This window comes from Xiphophorus hellerii, chromosome 9 (assembly GCF_003331165.1).
Source record: "Xiphophorus hellerii strain 12219 chromosome 9, Xiphophorus_hellerii-4.1, whole genome shotgun sequence".
Lineage (NCBI taxonomy): Eukaryota > Metazoa > Chordata > Actinopteri > Cyprinodontiformes > Poeciliidae > Xiphophorus > Xiphophorus hellerii.
This window is the reverse complement of record NC_045680.1, coordinates 11,827,550-11,843,218: the sequence shown is the minus strand read 5'-3', so window position 1 is coordinate 11,843,218 and position 15,669 is coordinate 11,827,550. Positions and strand designations below refer to the sequence as shown.

At 37.3% G+C, this 15,669-nt stretch overlaps 1 protein-coding gene across 1 annotated transcript; it reads right to left on the bottom strand.

Moving 5' to 3' along the window:
* Nucleotides 1-216: 216 nt before the first annotated feature.
* cth (cystathionase (cystathionine gamma-lyase)) lies at nt 217-13,983 on the bottom strand. The gene is made up of 12 exons (XM_032572401.1): nt 13,722-13,983; nt 11,511-11,592; nt 10,186-10,281; nt 9,942-10,051; nt 9,602-9,736; nt 9,457-9,514; nt 8,343-8,420; nt 7,796-7,948; nt 5,988-6,109; nt 5,433-5,485; nt 5,045-5,183; nt 217-1,894 (listed from the first exon to the last, which is right to left on the bottom strand). The coding sequence occupies exons 1-12, from the start codon at nt 13,902-13,904 to the stop codon at nt 1,877-1,879; spliced, it is 1,227 nt and encodes a 408-aa protein (XP_032428292.1). The 5' UTR covers nt 13,905-13,983; the 3' UTR covers nt 217-1,876.
* Between the last annotated feature and the right edge of the window lie 1,686 nt (nt 13,984-15,669).

Below are 15,669 nucleotides of genomic sequence, written 5' to 3'. Positions count from 1 at the left end.
TAGTCCAACAAAGACATGTAGACTAGGTTTGGTTAGCCAGTCATATTTTAAATCTTTAAGCATTTCACATCTGTGAGAGGCGTATTTATTTGGTAAAAAATAAATACTCAGTTCAGATGAAACTGACAATGCTGAAGAAAACAGCCAAACATCCACTAACAGGAAATTACTACTGGCTAACTTATGAGGTGTTTTTCTTTCACAGGGATTACTGTATCAATGCGACCTTATATGGGGGTGATCAGCCTGCAGCTGTGGTGAGGAGTTAAGGAAGTCCAGGTTGATTTAATATCAACCCTTAGCTTGTCTGCATTGTTGGGTCTGGTGCCTCTCTTCTTCGTCTTTATAACACCAATTAGATGAGGCCAGTTTGCTTTCCAATCAGACAAAGTGATATCACAGTCATTAAACCCATTTTTGGTACTTAGGATAGAGAAAATTAAATCTGTACTTTAATTGAGCTTGCCAGTCTAAAGAAGCATGAAGTGCTCTTAATTGCTCTAAATTTAATGGTAGCTGTCTGCATGATAGACTTGATCAAACACAGTGGACCAACACCAGCATGGCAAGACACCCAAAACCCTGAAGGGCTGTGGAACCTACACTCTGAACCTCTGTTCAGGCTGTTCCACTCCTTCACCAGGGCTTTAGTACCTTCATTTCCAAATTAGAAACTCTAGTTTTTTTACGTCTTGAATACGTTTTTTTAATAAATTCCTCATTTACTAAAATGTAGCTTTTATAAGACCACAAGTTAAATTAACAACTCTGCTAATGTAAATAGAGTTTCGGGAATTATCAGGGTTAAATGATCAATGCATGCTTACAAGTAAGGCAAAACTGAACATTGAACGGAAAGCTAAAAGATGGAAGTTCTTTTCTTTCTGGAGAAAATTAACATTTACCCTGAAATGTTATTATGAATTTGACCTTAAAAGATAGGAACTAGCTGATTTGTTTAACAGTCATTCTGTTTCTTTCCTGCGAGAGAAGCTCTAGGAAATATGAAATGTTTATTCATGAGCCTAAATTTATAACCATAGAGCTGGTAACGTGATGGATGAGTAGGAAGGAAGGGAAAAATCCACCGACTTCTTTTGTTAATAAACCATTAAAAACGTAATAAGTCTCGACCTGATGGAAAAAGTTGCCATCCACATTAGCCCAAATGCCAACTATGAGAGGACAGACACAACTCCTGCTCTTGCATCTTTAAAAACTCATCCACAGCAAGTAGGTGCTGAGAAAGTCTGCTCCAAGTAAGGCAAGTGCATTCCATGGCCTTTTGATTAGTGTTGGTGGTAAATTTGTCGACTTAAGACTCTTTGTGCTCACCAAGAAACACCAAAATCCTGCTCTTTTTTGTGCATAAGGAAATTTTTTACATTTACAGGAACTAACATTTGATCAGTAGATGAAAGCAAAAGCTAAACGTGGGCTTTAAATTAAAAAAAAAAGTCTTTTTTACAAGTTGGCATTATAAAATCCACTTTAATACAGATTTCACTTGTAAATGCACAGTTTTTGCAGTTAAGATACTAAAAACCATTTCATGATGTCTAAATGGGATTTTTCTCTCATAAAGCTTTCAAAAAAAAATTAGAAAACATAGACAATTATATAAACAATGCAAAACTGGCATAAGATAAATAAGCTTACAAGTGAGTGAGATAGTACAGGCATTGAGCGATAATCGTGTAAAATTTGTGATAATTATTCACAGTTGACATAATTTGTCCTGTTTCCAGAACATTTCGTCTCCTGAAAGGTGGAACCGAGGCACCACGTGTTGATAGTCATCTGGTTTTTAGATTTCAGGTGCTTCCAAGCATTGTTACCACAACAACCTCAGGCTCGAGGACGCCAGGCAGATGTTTCAATTCTTCTTTGGGTGCTATCAGAGACAACAGAAGAAAAACACAGAGATCAATAACCTGAGCATTCAGACACGGGGAGACAGACGTGAGGTTACGGCCGATGGCTTGCAGTGATCCAGGGAGCAGAAACAGGGAAGCCTAATCTACAAAATCAGTCACCTTGTCTTTATGAGCAGAGGCGGGATTCCAGGCAGTCTCTGATAACTGTGGGTCAAAGCCAGAGTAGCAGAAAACAAACCAGAGAGAGGGTGACAAAATGTCTACCAATTAAAATTCACCAAATCCTGAGAGTTTTCCATGGTTACCCAACAGCCAGGTTCCTGATCCGAATATTCCGATAAGCATCACTCAACCTGGAGTCATATCCAATTAAAACTTTCACCCATCAGAGGGGCTTTTTTCCTGGGACCATATTTGTCTCCATTTAATTTCCATTTGCTACAGATGGCCAACAGAAGGGATGTAGCTACATTATCTGAATGCAGAGAGGAGGAGGCACAGGCAGTCGTGCAGGACACAGCTAAAGAAGATCGCAAAGGGGGTTTGGAAGAAATTTTAATTCTTTCCAAAGGGTCGTCTACCAGTAGTTGCTAATAAGAGGTGAATCATTCAAACCAGCACACCAAATCTCAGTTAATGCTGTTTTAATGCAACAGAATCTGAACCAGACTAGGTGTAACTGAATTTAATCAAGCTGTGGGATTTTAATGGTTTTATTGAACTGTGTTTTTCATTATATAAAACACACAGGGACTCACATTCATGACTCTCACGGGTCCGCTGAATAAAACAATCACAATGTCATCAAATGAGTTTCATAAAACACCCTGGCAGGGAAAGAAGAAAGGAAAGGGGCGCAATAAAACCCAACACCAGCGCCTACAGGATGGGGTGCGTGTGTGGAGGGGGGAGAAGGAAAATATCTGGACAACGTCTGTGAAATCTGAGTGCAGCGGTGCGCAGCATGCACTCAGGTGAGAGAGAGACTCAAACCAAGCAGTGAACCTCAAAGTGGATTCTGCGGTACTCATGATGAGCAGTCTGTTTGTCTGGCTCACAGATACGAGAAGAAATCTTTCACAGCAAATACATATGCAGCTAGTTAATCGAATGCATGGTTTGTTAACCAAAGATGTGTCTCTGCACAACGCAGAGTATTTGTTCTCACTTTAACTCGGAGAACATAAAGAAGAATTAATCCAAGAGATTTTTATGAGGAGAGCCATTTGTCTTTTTAGCTCTACGTGGCACTGCCTGCAGCAGAGTCAAGGAGTGATGGATCTGCCCTGGCGGCACAGAGAAGGGGTTTATCTGCTCAACTCTGGACTGTTATTACTCCTGGACTGACTCTGTAAATATTCCCAAAATATTTCCAACACTTCCTCTAGTGTGATTTGTCTTCATCTTGAGCCATCCTTCTTTAAAATTTCCTTACCACATGAGTATTAAAACGCCGGTGGCTCCCAGTATGTTTTCCTAAGACTCACTTCTTGTACCGATAAAGATTCATGCATGTTGATGTGTACCAAACAGAAAACCTCCCACATGTACTATTTCTTTAGAAGTAATGTAGTCCAGGTTTTCCCACCAGCAATATTTCTTTTATACATTTGTGTGGGAATAGCTACAGTAAAGGCTTGATTTGCTTTTTGATGAAAAGTTTAACCTGTCCAACATGTCCGCAGTTAAAAATGAGAAAGTAATCTGAAATCAGACAGTCTGTGCACATCAGCTTGCCCTTTGCCAATTCAAAAAGTCTTTCTTATCAATCTCCTGAAAATTTCTCGATTTGAATCGGTCTGAAAAGTGAAGAGCTCATCAAAGCTGAGGTTTTGTATGGCCTCAGTTTAACTACAGATTTTGTAGGACAAAATGCCATACTTTTCCAAAAACGAATCCCTTTTATTGCAGGGATTTCTGCAATACTCAGTCTTTTATTACGGATCCTGCAAAAACCAGACCAAGAACACAAACTTGGACGGATGGATGGATGCCTTTCAGACAACGAAATAGGAAAGAATATCTGGATGGAAATTTTCAGGAATGGGATTGGAAAAAAAAAAGATTGGATGGATGGACCTTTAAGGTAATGGTAGTTGGGAGGAGAAAGGAGGTGGTTGGGTGAGTCATTTAGAAAACGGGATTGGGGAAAAGAACCTTGGATAGATGGATGGATAGAAGGACATTTAGAAAATGGATGGATAAAAAAGTCGGAAAGGATTGATTAACTCTTCAGAGAAAGGTGATTAGGGGGGAAAAAATCCTGGATGGGTTGTGCCAACCAATAATGTAATACCTGCTCATAACGCAATAACTTTGATCATATGTAATAAAGTCAATAACCTAATAACAATCTAAAATTTTTATCAATAATGCAATCTCATCAAATCCAGACTCTTAGAAAACGACATACTTGCAGCTGGTAGAGTTAAAACACATAATTAGGTATGCAATTCTTGTAAATATTTTTTTGTTAGTTTTTAAATAAAATTTTAAGCAATCATCATTGTATGTGTGTTATTGTTTTGTTTATTCTGAAAAAATATGGAAAGCGACTTTGGGATTTAAATCTGGTGGCCCTTCTGAGCTCTCTGGTGCCCCCTGTATGCTGTACTAAACCACACGCTGTGCACTAAATAAGCCCAGGAAAAAAAAACATGTGGCAGCTAAAGAAACAGGATGGATATTGCACGTCTATGTATTCAGGAAACCTTGAATTACACATGCCTCTGCTTAATCATCCCATTCACACTTGGAGATCCATTCCACAACCTTAATCTGATAGATTGCAAAAAATGCCTGTGATTGAGCCGATAGACAAACATTTTTATTGTAGTTTCTACTTAATGTAACCCCTAAAAGTAAAAAAAAAAAAAACAAAACATTCATGTTTAAATTGTAGGCATTGGATGAATTGTTATTTACAATAAAGAGGGGGGCTTAAAGCTCATCAAATACAGAAATATCAGGCAAACTGCAGTCAACTGTACTTCAGACTTACTTTCTCCTGCTGGCAGTTTTCTAGCTGGAACCCAGGAGAAACAGTTTCTGCTTTAGTCATGCTGGGAAATCTGGCAAAAGTTCAGATTCTCACTCCTATATTTAAACCCTGTTTTGACTAACAAACTGAGGTTCTTCCTGTTGTTTTGACTATTACTGATACTTACAGCAGCGTTCAGTGCCTGGTCAAGGTCTTTGATGATGTCAGCCGTGTCTTCCAGTCCCACTGAGAGACGGATCAGTGTGTCACTGATCCCAAGAATGGCCCTCTCGTTCGCTGGCACTGACGCATGGGTCATGATCGCCCTAAATCCAGACAGGAGACGGTGTAACTTCAACATGTGCTGAACACAAAAAACAATTCTGATGTCCTGAAGGAAAGCAGAGCAGTCATTGCAAAAAAAAAAATAAAAAATCCTAAGGTAAGGGTTGTTTCTCTTTTTGAGCTATGCTGTCCTCTTGTGGAATTATTTCCAAATGCAGTTTATCTTGCAAAAAGAAATGTATAACATGTTTTAGAAAGCTCTATTAGGTGTACAGATAGTTGATACTTACGGATGTTCTGCTAAGCTTTCATAACCACCAAGGCTCTCTGCGACTGCAAACATCTGAAACCAAACAACAGACATGAAGGAAAGCGAAGAACAGCAGCAAATATTAAACCACGTAAGGATTTCTGTTTTAGGTTTTACTAATGTTACTGTCGTTTAAAGTCTTTTTTTTTTGTTCTTCCATGTTTTAAAGGTTCATTTATTTAGCTTTTGTTTTTAATAAAATGCTTTATAAATAAAGTAGTAGTAGAGATTAATGAAGAAATACACAAATATTTAACCAGAAGCAGAAATTACACTTCACAGTAGGTTCGTTGAAGTGTGTCATATGGACACAACATGCCTTTCTTTCTATCCATTTTTGTTTAAGCAAAATAATAATCAAATCAAGTCACAACGATAATTTAGTAATGATACGACGCTGCCTATGGTTGTTTTTGTCTAAACTGGGTCCATGCCCAGAAATTGCTACCTTGCAGACTGTGTAATGATGTGAATTTTCTCAATACCAACCACAACAACAAAAAAAAAGACTTAAAACATATGATCTATAAATCACTTTAAGGTTGCTGAGGAAGGTGGTGGCGTGCTCGAGTTTCCCTTTGATATAGAAGGTGATCATCCCTGGACACCCGGTGCATTGTTTCTTCATCATCTCGTACTGTGGGTGGGAGGACAGGCCTGAGTGGAGAGGAAAAACCATGAAAAACCAGTCGCAAACACCACCTAATCTCCCTACACAAAGCAACAGGGCTTGTTTTTCAGGCTTTTTATTCAGGATTGTGGCTTGAATAAAAACTCTAAAGTAGTGCAAGGAAGTATGTGAACTCTTGAGCTTTCAATACTTTTGCCTAAAAAGCTAAAAAAAAAATCAGATAGATAACTCTGTTGAACAAATGAGAGAAATGTATTTTTTAGACAAGGTTCAGCAAAAAAATGGATACAAACCTGTGTGTCAAAACCTATTCATGTTATTTTTTAAATTACATGTCTGATGTTTGTCCACATGAACCTGTTAACTTCAAGCTCTTTTCATTAAGAAAGTCTCAGAGCTACATTTCTTAGATTTGACCTATCAATGCTGCTAATACCGCAATTAATTTTTTGATAATTTCCAAGACTGGAATACATTTTCCTTATTATAGACTACTTGTGTTTTGTCTTTTTATCATGCACGAATGTTTCAGATCATCAAACCCTTTGTCAGACAAAAATAATGTGGGAAAATGGAAATACAGTTTTCTAAATGATTTTATAAAACTAACAGCATTTCAGAAGAACAGCATCATATTTCATCAAAGCACTGTAGACAGTACCACTGTTAGGAAACACAATATGTACACTGAAAAAAGAGAGTGGAGCTCTAACTTAAAAACGATTGTGCTAATTAGTCACAAATAATTGTGTAAAGTTTATCAAACCTACTACATGTTTGTTTAGTTAACTTGACAATTAAATAAACTTCATAAATTAACACAATATATTTAAGCTGAATTACCCGTTTTTTCAGTTTAGTACATCCATGTTTTTAGTGCTATGTAAACAGCAGGGTTTCCCCCAATGTATTTTAAGCCTGGCGGGCCATCAGGCTTTACTTGTGCCCCCACCAGGCTAAGCATTGCTTATTTTTTTACGTCTCTTTAAAATGTTTGCATTTTTTAAGACTTTATAGTTGGTGTTCAGGTATTAATCTTCCAATCTATCAATAAGTGATATTTTCTAATTTCCTGTCAACTTTAAAAAATTTTAACTCAAAAACACGAGTTAAAAATTCGGCAATCATTCGCCGCTGGATGAATGATTGCCCTAGCACCAACCACCGGGCTTAGCAAGTTTTCTGGGAGAAACCTTGAACAGAAATGTGAGAACAACTGAACACAGGAAAAGCATAAATGTATGATTCATTCAGGGATAAACGGATAGGCTCCTTGAAAAGGGAAAGCTTGGCGTTGTGAATTTTTATCAAGTCTATAGTGGAATAAAACGGCAAAAGAAGAGAAAGGTCACAGATACACAGTACGCTGGCATGAACATCACAGGAAACTGGAGCCGAGAATGCTGATTATTTCATTTCACATGGTTAAAGGTTAACACAGTTTATATGTGAACATCAAAGAGTCCGCTTTTTATTATTATGAGCCAAACATATAAAGTTGAATTGCAACTTCCTGTACAAAAGCATTAAAGAAAACACATATAAAAGTTCCATTACAGCAGATAAATTTGAAAAAAATCTTCAAATGAATTAACCTCACAAAAGCCACATTGTGGTTCTGTGCCAGTGTAGAGTAAATAGGCTAACATTCAACAGCTCTAGAAGGTTGGGAGGCATGTCTCAACAAATATTAGGTGTGACAAAGAATTCACCTGGGAAAATTACCCGTTCCACCCTGGGGTCTGCCTCCAGAAACCTGGCAGCAGCCATGGCGTTTTTAAAGTGCTGCTCCATGCGCAGGTGTAGCGTCTTCAGCCCTCGGTTACACAGGTAGCAGTCAAAGGGAGACGGCACGCCACCGATGGCTGGCCACAGGCAGAACATTAATCACAAAGGTTAGAAACAAATCTTCCCAAAAATTTTGATCAGGCAAACAGAACAAAGCCCTAACAATGGAAAGGTTTAGTTTGGTGAAGGACTTTGGCCTCAGACATTTGTGTTGGTTGCTTGCTGAATGGAAGCAGAACAGGTTCAAGTAGCCACTTCACCAGATACTAAGTAGGCAGAGAATGACTTCGAAGAAAAAAGAAAATGAGCAGCTGACTAGCTTAGGTTATCAAACCTGATACTTGATCATTTTGATCATTGTAATGGGGTAAAAAGACATATACTATAAGCAGACCAAGAATGTTTTTAGCACATTTTTTCTTAAAGTACCATTTTGGTTACATCTATACCAAACACTAATTATCTCCTCACCATTTTGCAGAAACCTCAGTCGCTCATTCAGATCATCGTTGTTTAAAGACACCAGACCCATCACTACGTCACTGTGACCTGCCAAATAAACAGAAGCAACAGTTCATGTTAGAACGAAAAGTAAGACATCACTATGTGTTCCTGCAGTATTGATGTAGCCACATTGAGTTTAAATATTCATGTTTCGCGGTTTATTTCAGGGACTTTGAGTTTTCACAAAATATCTTAATATCTTCGATCAAAATATGTGCATGTTTTTGTATTCTCCCTCCAGTTATTATTATTCAAACTACATAGAAGGGCTCTCACTCATTTTCTTGGTTCACATGCGACCCAAATAAAAAGTCTTGACATTTTAAAATAAAATGTCTGTTATTTTTTTCCATTATAAACTAAGTAGGATATTTTATATGCAAGACGTAGTCTCCCTCCCTATACAGTATATTGTAATGAAACAGTCACATCACTAGCTCCTCTCCTTTGTGTGTGTTTTGCTCTTCCTCTGCCTTGTTTGTTTTTTGTCAGTTTGCTTAGATAAATTATAGGAATAGCCCTGACTTCCTGGGAATATTTACCTACAGTAGTGTGCTATCTTTCTCACCACGAGACATAGATATAGTCTTTCTTCACCCGGTGTATGGATACTCTCATTAAGAAAACTGAGACTTGGGAGTTATTTATTCTTTTTCTGCATTAAGTGGTTTTCCCTCTGCAACATTGCAATAATTAATATCAGTTCCATCTTTTCGGTCTGAGTTTTGTTCTTTTTGGTCTGTTTTGACAAGCTGTTGACATTTATGGATAAACTACTCTTATAAAAACTCAAGGCTAAATGTGTTCTAAATGTTTTATTATATTTTTACTTTAACAATTTTGACATTTTTAGAGTTTGATTGTCAGCTGGTCAAAAAATTGTACATTTTAAAAATGTTTTCTAACAGAGTACCAATAAAAAGCCTGAACGCTCTCTTTGACAAAATTAAACATTGCATATTTTCCAGAATGTTGGTCATTTGGCTTATCCAATGTCTAACCCCACATCATAAACAAACTTGTTTACAACAATTTGCAATAACATAACTTCAAGATACATGAGGACTCTTATATAACTTACCATTCATGTATTTGGTGGCTGAGTACATACAGATATCAGCTCCTAAAGCCAAGGGGCGCTAAGGGTGCAGAAAACAAACACACAAGTTAATCATTAAATGAGTTTACACATGAGCAGGAATGCAATTGCAGGGAATCATTACTACCTGGAAATAAGAAGACATGAAGGTGTTGTCAACAACCACTACAATCTCTTTGCTGTGCTCGTGCACCAAGTCAGAGCAGGCCTTGATGTCAACCACCTTCATCATGGGGTTGGTTGGAGTCTCGAGCCACACCAGCTACACCAGCAGAGACAAGAACAGGTATTAGTGAAGCACATAGTCAGGTGAAATAAATATGAGGTTTAAGTAAATGGTGATTACACAAAGTGCTGACTCACAATGACTGATCTGAGTTAGCAGACAAAATGGCATTCCCTCCAAAACAGGACAAACAATTGTGACAAAAACAAGAACAGCAAGTTCTTCCCTTCCCTTGACCTACTTTGGTGTTGGGCTTCAGAGCAGCTTTCAGCAACTCTGGCTTCGTACAGTCAGCAAAAGTTGTTTCCAGACCAAATCCAGCTGCGACTCTTTGGAAGTATCGGTTGGTACCTTTACAATAAACAAGTGAACCACCAAACCGTTCAGATTGTTCAAAAAATTAAATAAAAAATAAAAAAAGCAAATCATTTGTATTATGGCAGACGATTATAAGAGTAGATGGATATCAGAAAGCTGAATCTCACCTCCGTACACATCGTCCATGCAGATGATCCCATCTCCTTTCTTCAGCATGTGGGTAATGGTCACAGTGGCTGCCAGTCCTGAGGCAAAAGCAAGGCCTGTAGAGGAGGAGCAAAGATAGTTATTGAAAACCAAAAAACAACATTTCATCTAGGGGGGGAATTAACATAGAAAACTCTCAGGGTTTTAAGTAGTCAGCTATCATATCATATCATTACAGTAAACTAAAGTATTTAAAGTTAAGTCTGAAAATTGCTAGCATTAGCAGTCAATAGATTTTTACAGTTTCAAATCCTTTTAATGAGATGTCAGAGAAATGACCAGAGCTTTTTTCAGCTGCTGGGAGCAAAGAACAGTATAGTGCTACCCTTCCCCTACCTGTTGCTGGACACTGCCAGTCAGGCAGCTAAAAGAAGGCTACTACAGTTTCTTGCATAAAAGAAAGACGAATTCTGTTGTTTGGAAATATTTCTACATAGTATTAAGCAATTAAAACCACATATGTTTGACCTTTTTTGTGTAAATACCCTGACACCAAGGCAGATTTACTCATGGTTACTATACTATGAGTATAGTAACCTCAAAGAATTGAGGTTACTATACCTCAATTCTCAAAGAATTGACCTTAATACCATAATTATGCTTTTAAAAATCACAAAAATCTTCCATCATGATGTTCCTACGGTTTAATGTTCGATCAATGAGACACCAGAAAAAGTACCAAAGTGAGCAACAGCATTGCAGTAAAGCAGATTTTATGGCTGCTTATACCAACAACTATACATTAAGCGATTTTAAAGCGACCAATAAAAACACAAAAAGCTCAGAGTTAAACCTTTCCCGCTCGCAATGGTCCGGGTCTGACCAATCAATGGAGAATAAACATCAACTTCAAAAAAAACTTTTATTTTTATGTTTAGAAATTCACATCTGTTTCACATCAAGTTCTCCATAAAAATTGCCACTTAAAATACAGAATAATGTGCTTTTGCTTATTTAAAATGATAGAAAACAGCTGGTTGATATCCAATTTTATTAGATTTTTACCTCTGCCTTTAGCTATGAAGTTGGCAAAGTTGCGAAATATGCAAGTCTACATAATCAAAAGCAATTTCTTCACTGTATCCTCCTTATCTTTAACCAGATAAAGATAAGAATGAGGTAGATACTTTTCTTAGGCCTACAAGGAAGACTTATTCAGTTGTTAGAAAATAGCTTAGGATGTGAAAATCCCCAACAGTTATGGTGTTTTAAGACATCAGATAAAACTATAAGCTTTCCATATGGTCAGAATGTTCTGAATCTGTTCTGTGATTTCACTGCTTACAGTGTTTTGCTCCATCCAGCGCTGCCACAGCCTTTTCCAGACAGTTTCTGGTAGGGTTTCCACTCCGACTGTACTCAAAGCCCTGTGAGGAAAAGAGCAAGTTCACTCGGAATTTTAGTGAACATGATTACCTAAAGCTTACACTTCCAGCCCACCGGCTTGTATTGCATCCAGTTTTTCTGCAGAAGCTGGGAAAAATACATAGTTAATGGAAGGAACTACAACAGAAGTTGTAATTCTGAAGTTATGCAGTTAAATCTGAATATTTCAAACATATTTAGGACAATGGAAAACCAATCAGTGGATGACGGTTCTGTTTACGAAGTTTTATTTGTACTGACTACTATCTTTGAGCTTTTCATTTAATTTATTAAATGAGTGGTGTGACTTTCATGCAATGAAAAACTAAAACGTAAATATTACATTGTATTTTCCCGTTTCCTGGACAAAAATGTAATGAGGCAACCTTTTCTAGTGTTTTATATTTTCTGCAGCTGTTATTTTGATGTTGTGTAAGTAACACAAGGTTTGTGTAGTTCACTGTGAGTGAGAAATACACCTCATCAACTTTATCTGCAGCATACTGTATGAACTGCTCTATAAGGCTTTGTTTGGTTTGCACAAATCATTTACCATTTCAAAGTTCACAGGTTATTTTAGGAATTGAATAAAGATTCAGGAAACTTGTAGCTAATTTTGATTAACAGAAAGAAAATATTACATGCAGATTGGTGAGATAATATTTTGTAAAAGAGCTAAAAAAACATAAAAAAGTAAATTAAAAGAAAAAAAGGTGAACTTTTAGTTGGACTTGCATACTAAATGAGAAGGTGTTTTTATCTGAACATAACTAAGAGTTAACTATAAATTTATTAATCTCTGCTTACAATATGTTATTTTATGTTCAGTTTTCTCTACTGCAGCAGCAAAATGCCTTACTTGCAACACGAAAAACAAGTTTACAAATAACCAGCCATAAATCATTGACAGTAAATTGTTAGCTTGTAAATGTATGAATCTTTCCTGGAAAGTGGAAGCTTAGTAATGAGAACACTGAAGTACTTTTCCATTTTAGCCTTGATTAACAGATTTTACATTTTTGGGCCTTTTGTTTTAACAATACATAGCAAGTAGTAAGAAAGGATTGGAACAAGTTAAATCATTAACAAGTTGTTGCACAGGTAGTGCATAAAGACTGTCTTTTCAGTTAACTCTTAATCTGTAGGAGCATTTCAGTAATTTAGAATATTAGCAAAAATCTATAAAGAGGCTTCTGCTCACCGAGCTGTTGGAAACTTCAGTGGAAGGAAACCTGCGGTAGAAAAAGTTGCATATTCCAGAGTTTGGTGGAGGTCTATGCTTCTTTCTTTACGTAAAGCTTTAAGGCATTGAATTTTAAATAGGGTTGAAGCCATTTCAAAGCTTCAAGCCTTTTGATAGAAGCCTTTTCAAAAGCTTAATCTTAGCCTGCATTATTTATTCCAACAGCAATTTTGATGTGTATCTGGGATCATCATTGAGTTGTAACACCCAATTGTATCCAAGCTTTACCCATTTGATTTGAGGTGGGATTGAAGAATTTGTAGCCAGTCTTCTTCTATTATTATTTGTTTGATGCATAAGTATCACTGGTAACAAAACAGACCATCAGTATAAAGCTGCCATTACCATGCTTTTTGTATGATTGTATTTGGCTTCTCTGTGAAGGTAGCCAAATAACCTTATAAACAGGAGTTAGTTTTGAAGCATGCGGTTCTTTCTGGTTCGCTCTCTTAGCTTCTTGTTGATGGCAAACTCGTCTGGGATCTGAATTTTGGCTTTGCAATAGATATAAGCCACATCACAAAATTTACTCAAATGAGCGCTTAAAACATCACATTGTGTAAGAAATCTGAATAATATAATAGTTTCGCTTTCTAAATTTAACCACTGTGAAATATATAAAATGTTGAATTATATTCATTTTTTTCTTTTTAGATGCGTCTACATTTCTCTACCTCTTTAAAAGCACATTATAGGATAATAAATCAATGACCAATCAAATGAGACTCCATGCAAGACTCATATTGTACTATTACTGAAGTCGTACACAAACAGATAGATCTATTTTTAGCTTATTTTGCTATAGGTATCTCCTATGCGTATATATTACCGCCGCCCCCTTTTTTCCTCCCCCCGCCTTAAACAACCGAGTCTTATCCGGCTACTTACAGCGTGGTTCCCCGGTGAGTGCTGTTTGAAGGTGGTAGAGAGGGAAATCGGCGGTACTACAGCCATCGATGACCACTGCTCCGGCTCCTGGCCGATGTGTATGGCATCTGTGGCGAAAGATTTAAAACCCGTGCGGAAGCCAGCGAACAAATCGCCAGCCTCCTGTTTATTTGACTGGGCCATAACCGTGAGCTTCTCTGATTCACCCGGACACACTGTACTCAGGATGAGTGCGCATTACCGTTTAACGGTAAAAGGGAAATACTATCCTATGGGGCTTTTTCACAAGCTCGTCTTTTCCAGCCAATCAGCGCTCATCGTCATGCAGAGCGAGGCGCTTGATTGGCTGCAGTGCTGGGGGCGTCCGGTATGTCTTACGACACCACGTTGTTTGCTTTCCTGTCTGTCCTGCCGCTGTGATGCAACAGATCTTGTTTTTGAATCAGGTTAAGAGTTTAGTTGTCTCTTGTGAATAACGAGTTCATTTGATGTTAGTTATGTGATTTTACAGCTATGTCATCTCCAGAAAATATTTCAGACCGTAAAAAGGCAAGTTCTTGAAGGAATAAAGTCACGCCACACCAACAAATCCAAGAAGTTTGTAAATCTTTACGCATGTTTGACCATAAATTACCATATTTGGACTATTTGTAAGCCACTACCATAGCAGCTATTGGGGTTGCTGAGTAAATACCCAGAATTTGGTGGATTGTTCCTTTTTAAGCTAGGGAAAGCGACAGTAACTCGAACTGCACTTCCCCGTTTGAACCACAGGGGGTAGACGTGCACCGTATTGACTTTCAATGATAACAGAAGTTAGATTAGCTGGATTTGTTTTGAAACCTAGCAGGACTGATATTTAAGCGCAGTGTCCTGCGAAAGTGTTCACACTACGTACATTTATGTTTCCACTTTTTTATGTTATGAGCCCTGGCACCAATTTATTTTGTTGCGTTTTAATATAATAGACCAACAAAACATACTGAGCCATAAGAAAGTGACAGAATGTTTCTAAAACAAATTATCTAGCAGTTGCATTTATACGGATATTTAACTATCCTTTTGCTAAAATATTTTATTGTTGAAATTTGACAAATTAAAGTTCTGTTATTTTTCAGTTTATTTACATCTGAATTCTGAACAAGTTAATTATTTTTCTTTCTGTAATTTTGAGGTGTGGACCATTTGTCAGATAAAACAAGTGAACGTTTTACTTTAAGAACTGGTCATTGTTACTGCTTTTAAAAAATTGGGATTTTTTTTTCTTTTTGAAGCAAAGGCCAAAAATAGATGCCACCTAAATAGATGATTTAACTGATTTAACTAGACAAATCTATGCAAATGTGCATGCTGGTGGATAATTTCTGCATGTAGGCAATTATTTCTCAACTGGCAACAAGTTGCCTGAACCTAACAGATGCAGGGAATTGCATTTCCATTTGGTTGGGGAAAAGACGGTAGCCTGTTTAAGAATGGTCAGATTATCGGCATGCATCGTCTGCATCGAAGGAGATCGCAGAATGGGTTAAAAACTGCCTAAAGATTTTTTTTAGAAACTGGAGGAAATATGGGGAACCATTGCCTTCAAAGAACAAATGTAGTCAGATTACTACATTTGGGGAGATGAAATTGGAGAAAGAAAAACACTGTAACAAAATGCAGTATGAACTACATTTAGGTGACTGGATTCTGAAAATGCAGCTTCTTGCTGTGAAAAGAAATGTGTCTGGAAAGAATATGTGATCTAATTGGACCGCTGGATCATATCCATAACACTACCTTAATTTTTAAATTTACAGTTGCATTGTGGGATGTTAATTGGTAGGCAGCAAATGTTTGAATTCATAGCTCTGTTTAATAGTGAAAGTAAGATCAAATGCACACACACATTGTAAAGGGAACTCGAGGGATTGGGACTGAACAGCTGTGAAGCCATAAGAAAGCAACA

Bases quoted from the DNA above. Each gene is read 5' to 3' on its own strand.
- cth (XM_032572401.1), bottom strand. From the start codon at position 13,904: ATGGCCCAGTCAAATAAACAGGAGGCTGGCGATTTGTTCGCTGGCTTC. The intron at 10,282-11,510 runs GTAAGCAGTGAA...CCTCCTCTACAG, and splicing joins GCTGGATGGAGCAAAACACT to GCCTTGCTTTTGCCTCAGGA. The intron at 6,110-7,795 runs GTGAATTCTTTG...CTCTCCACTCAG, and splicing joins GGAACGGGTAATTTTCCCAG to GCCTGTCCTCCCACCCACAG.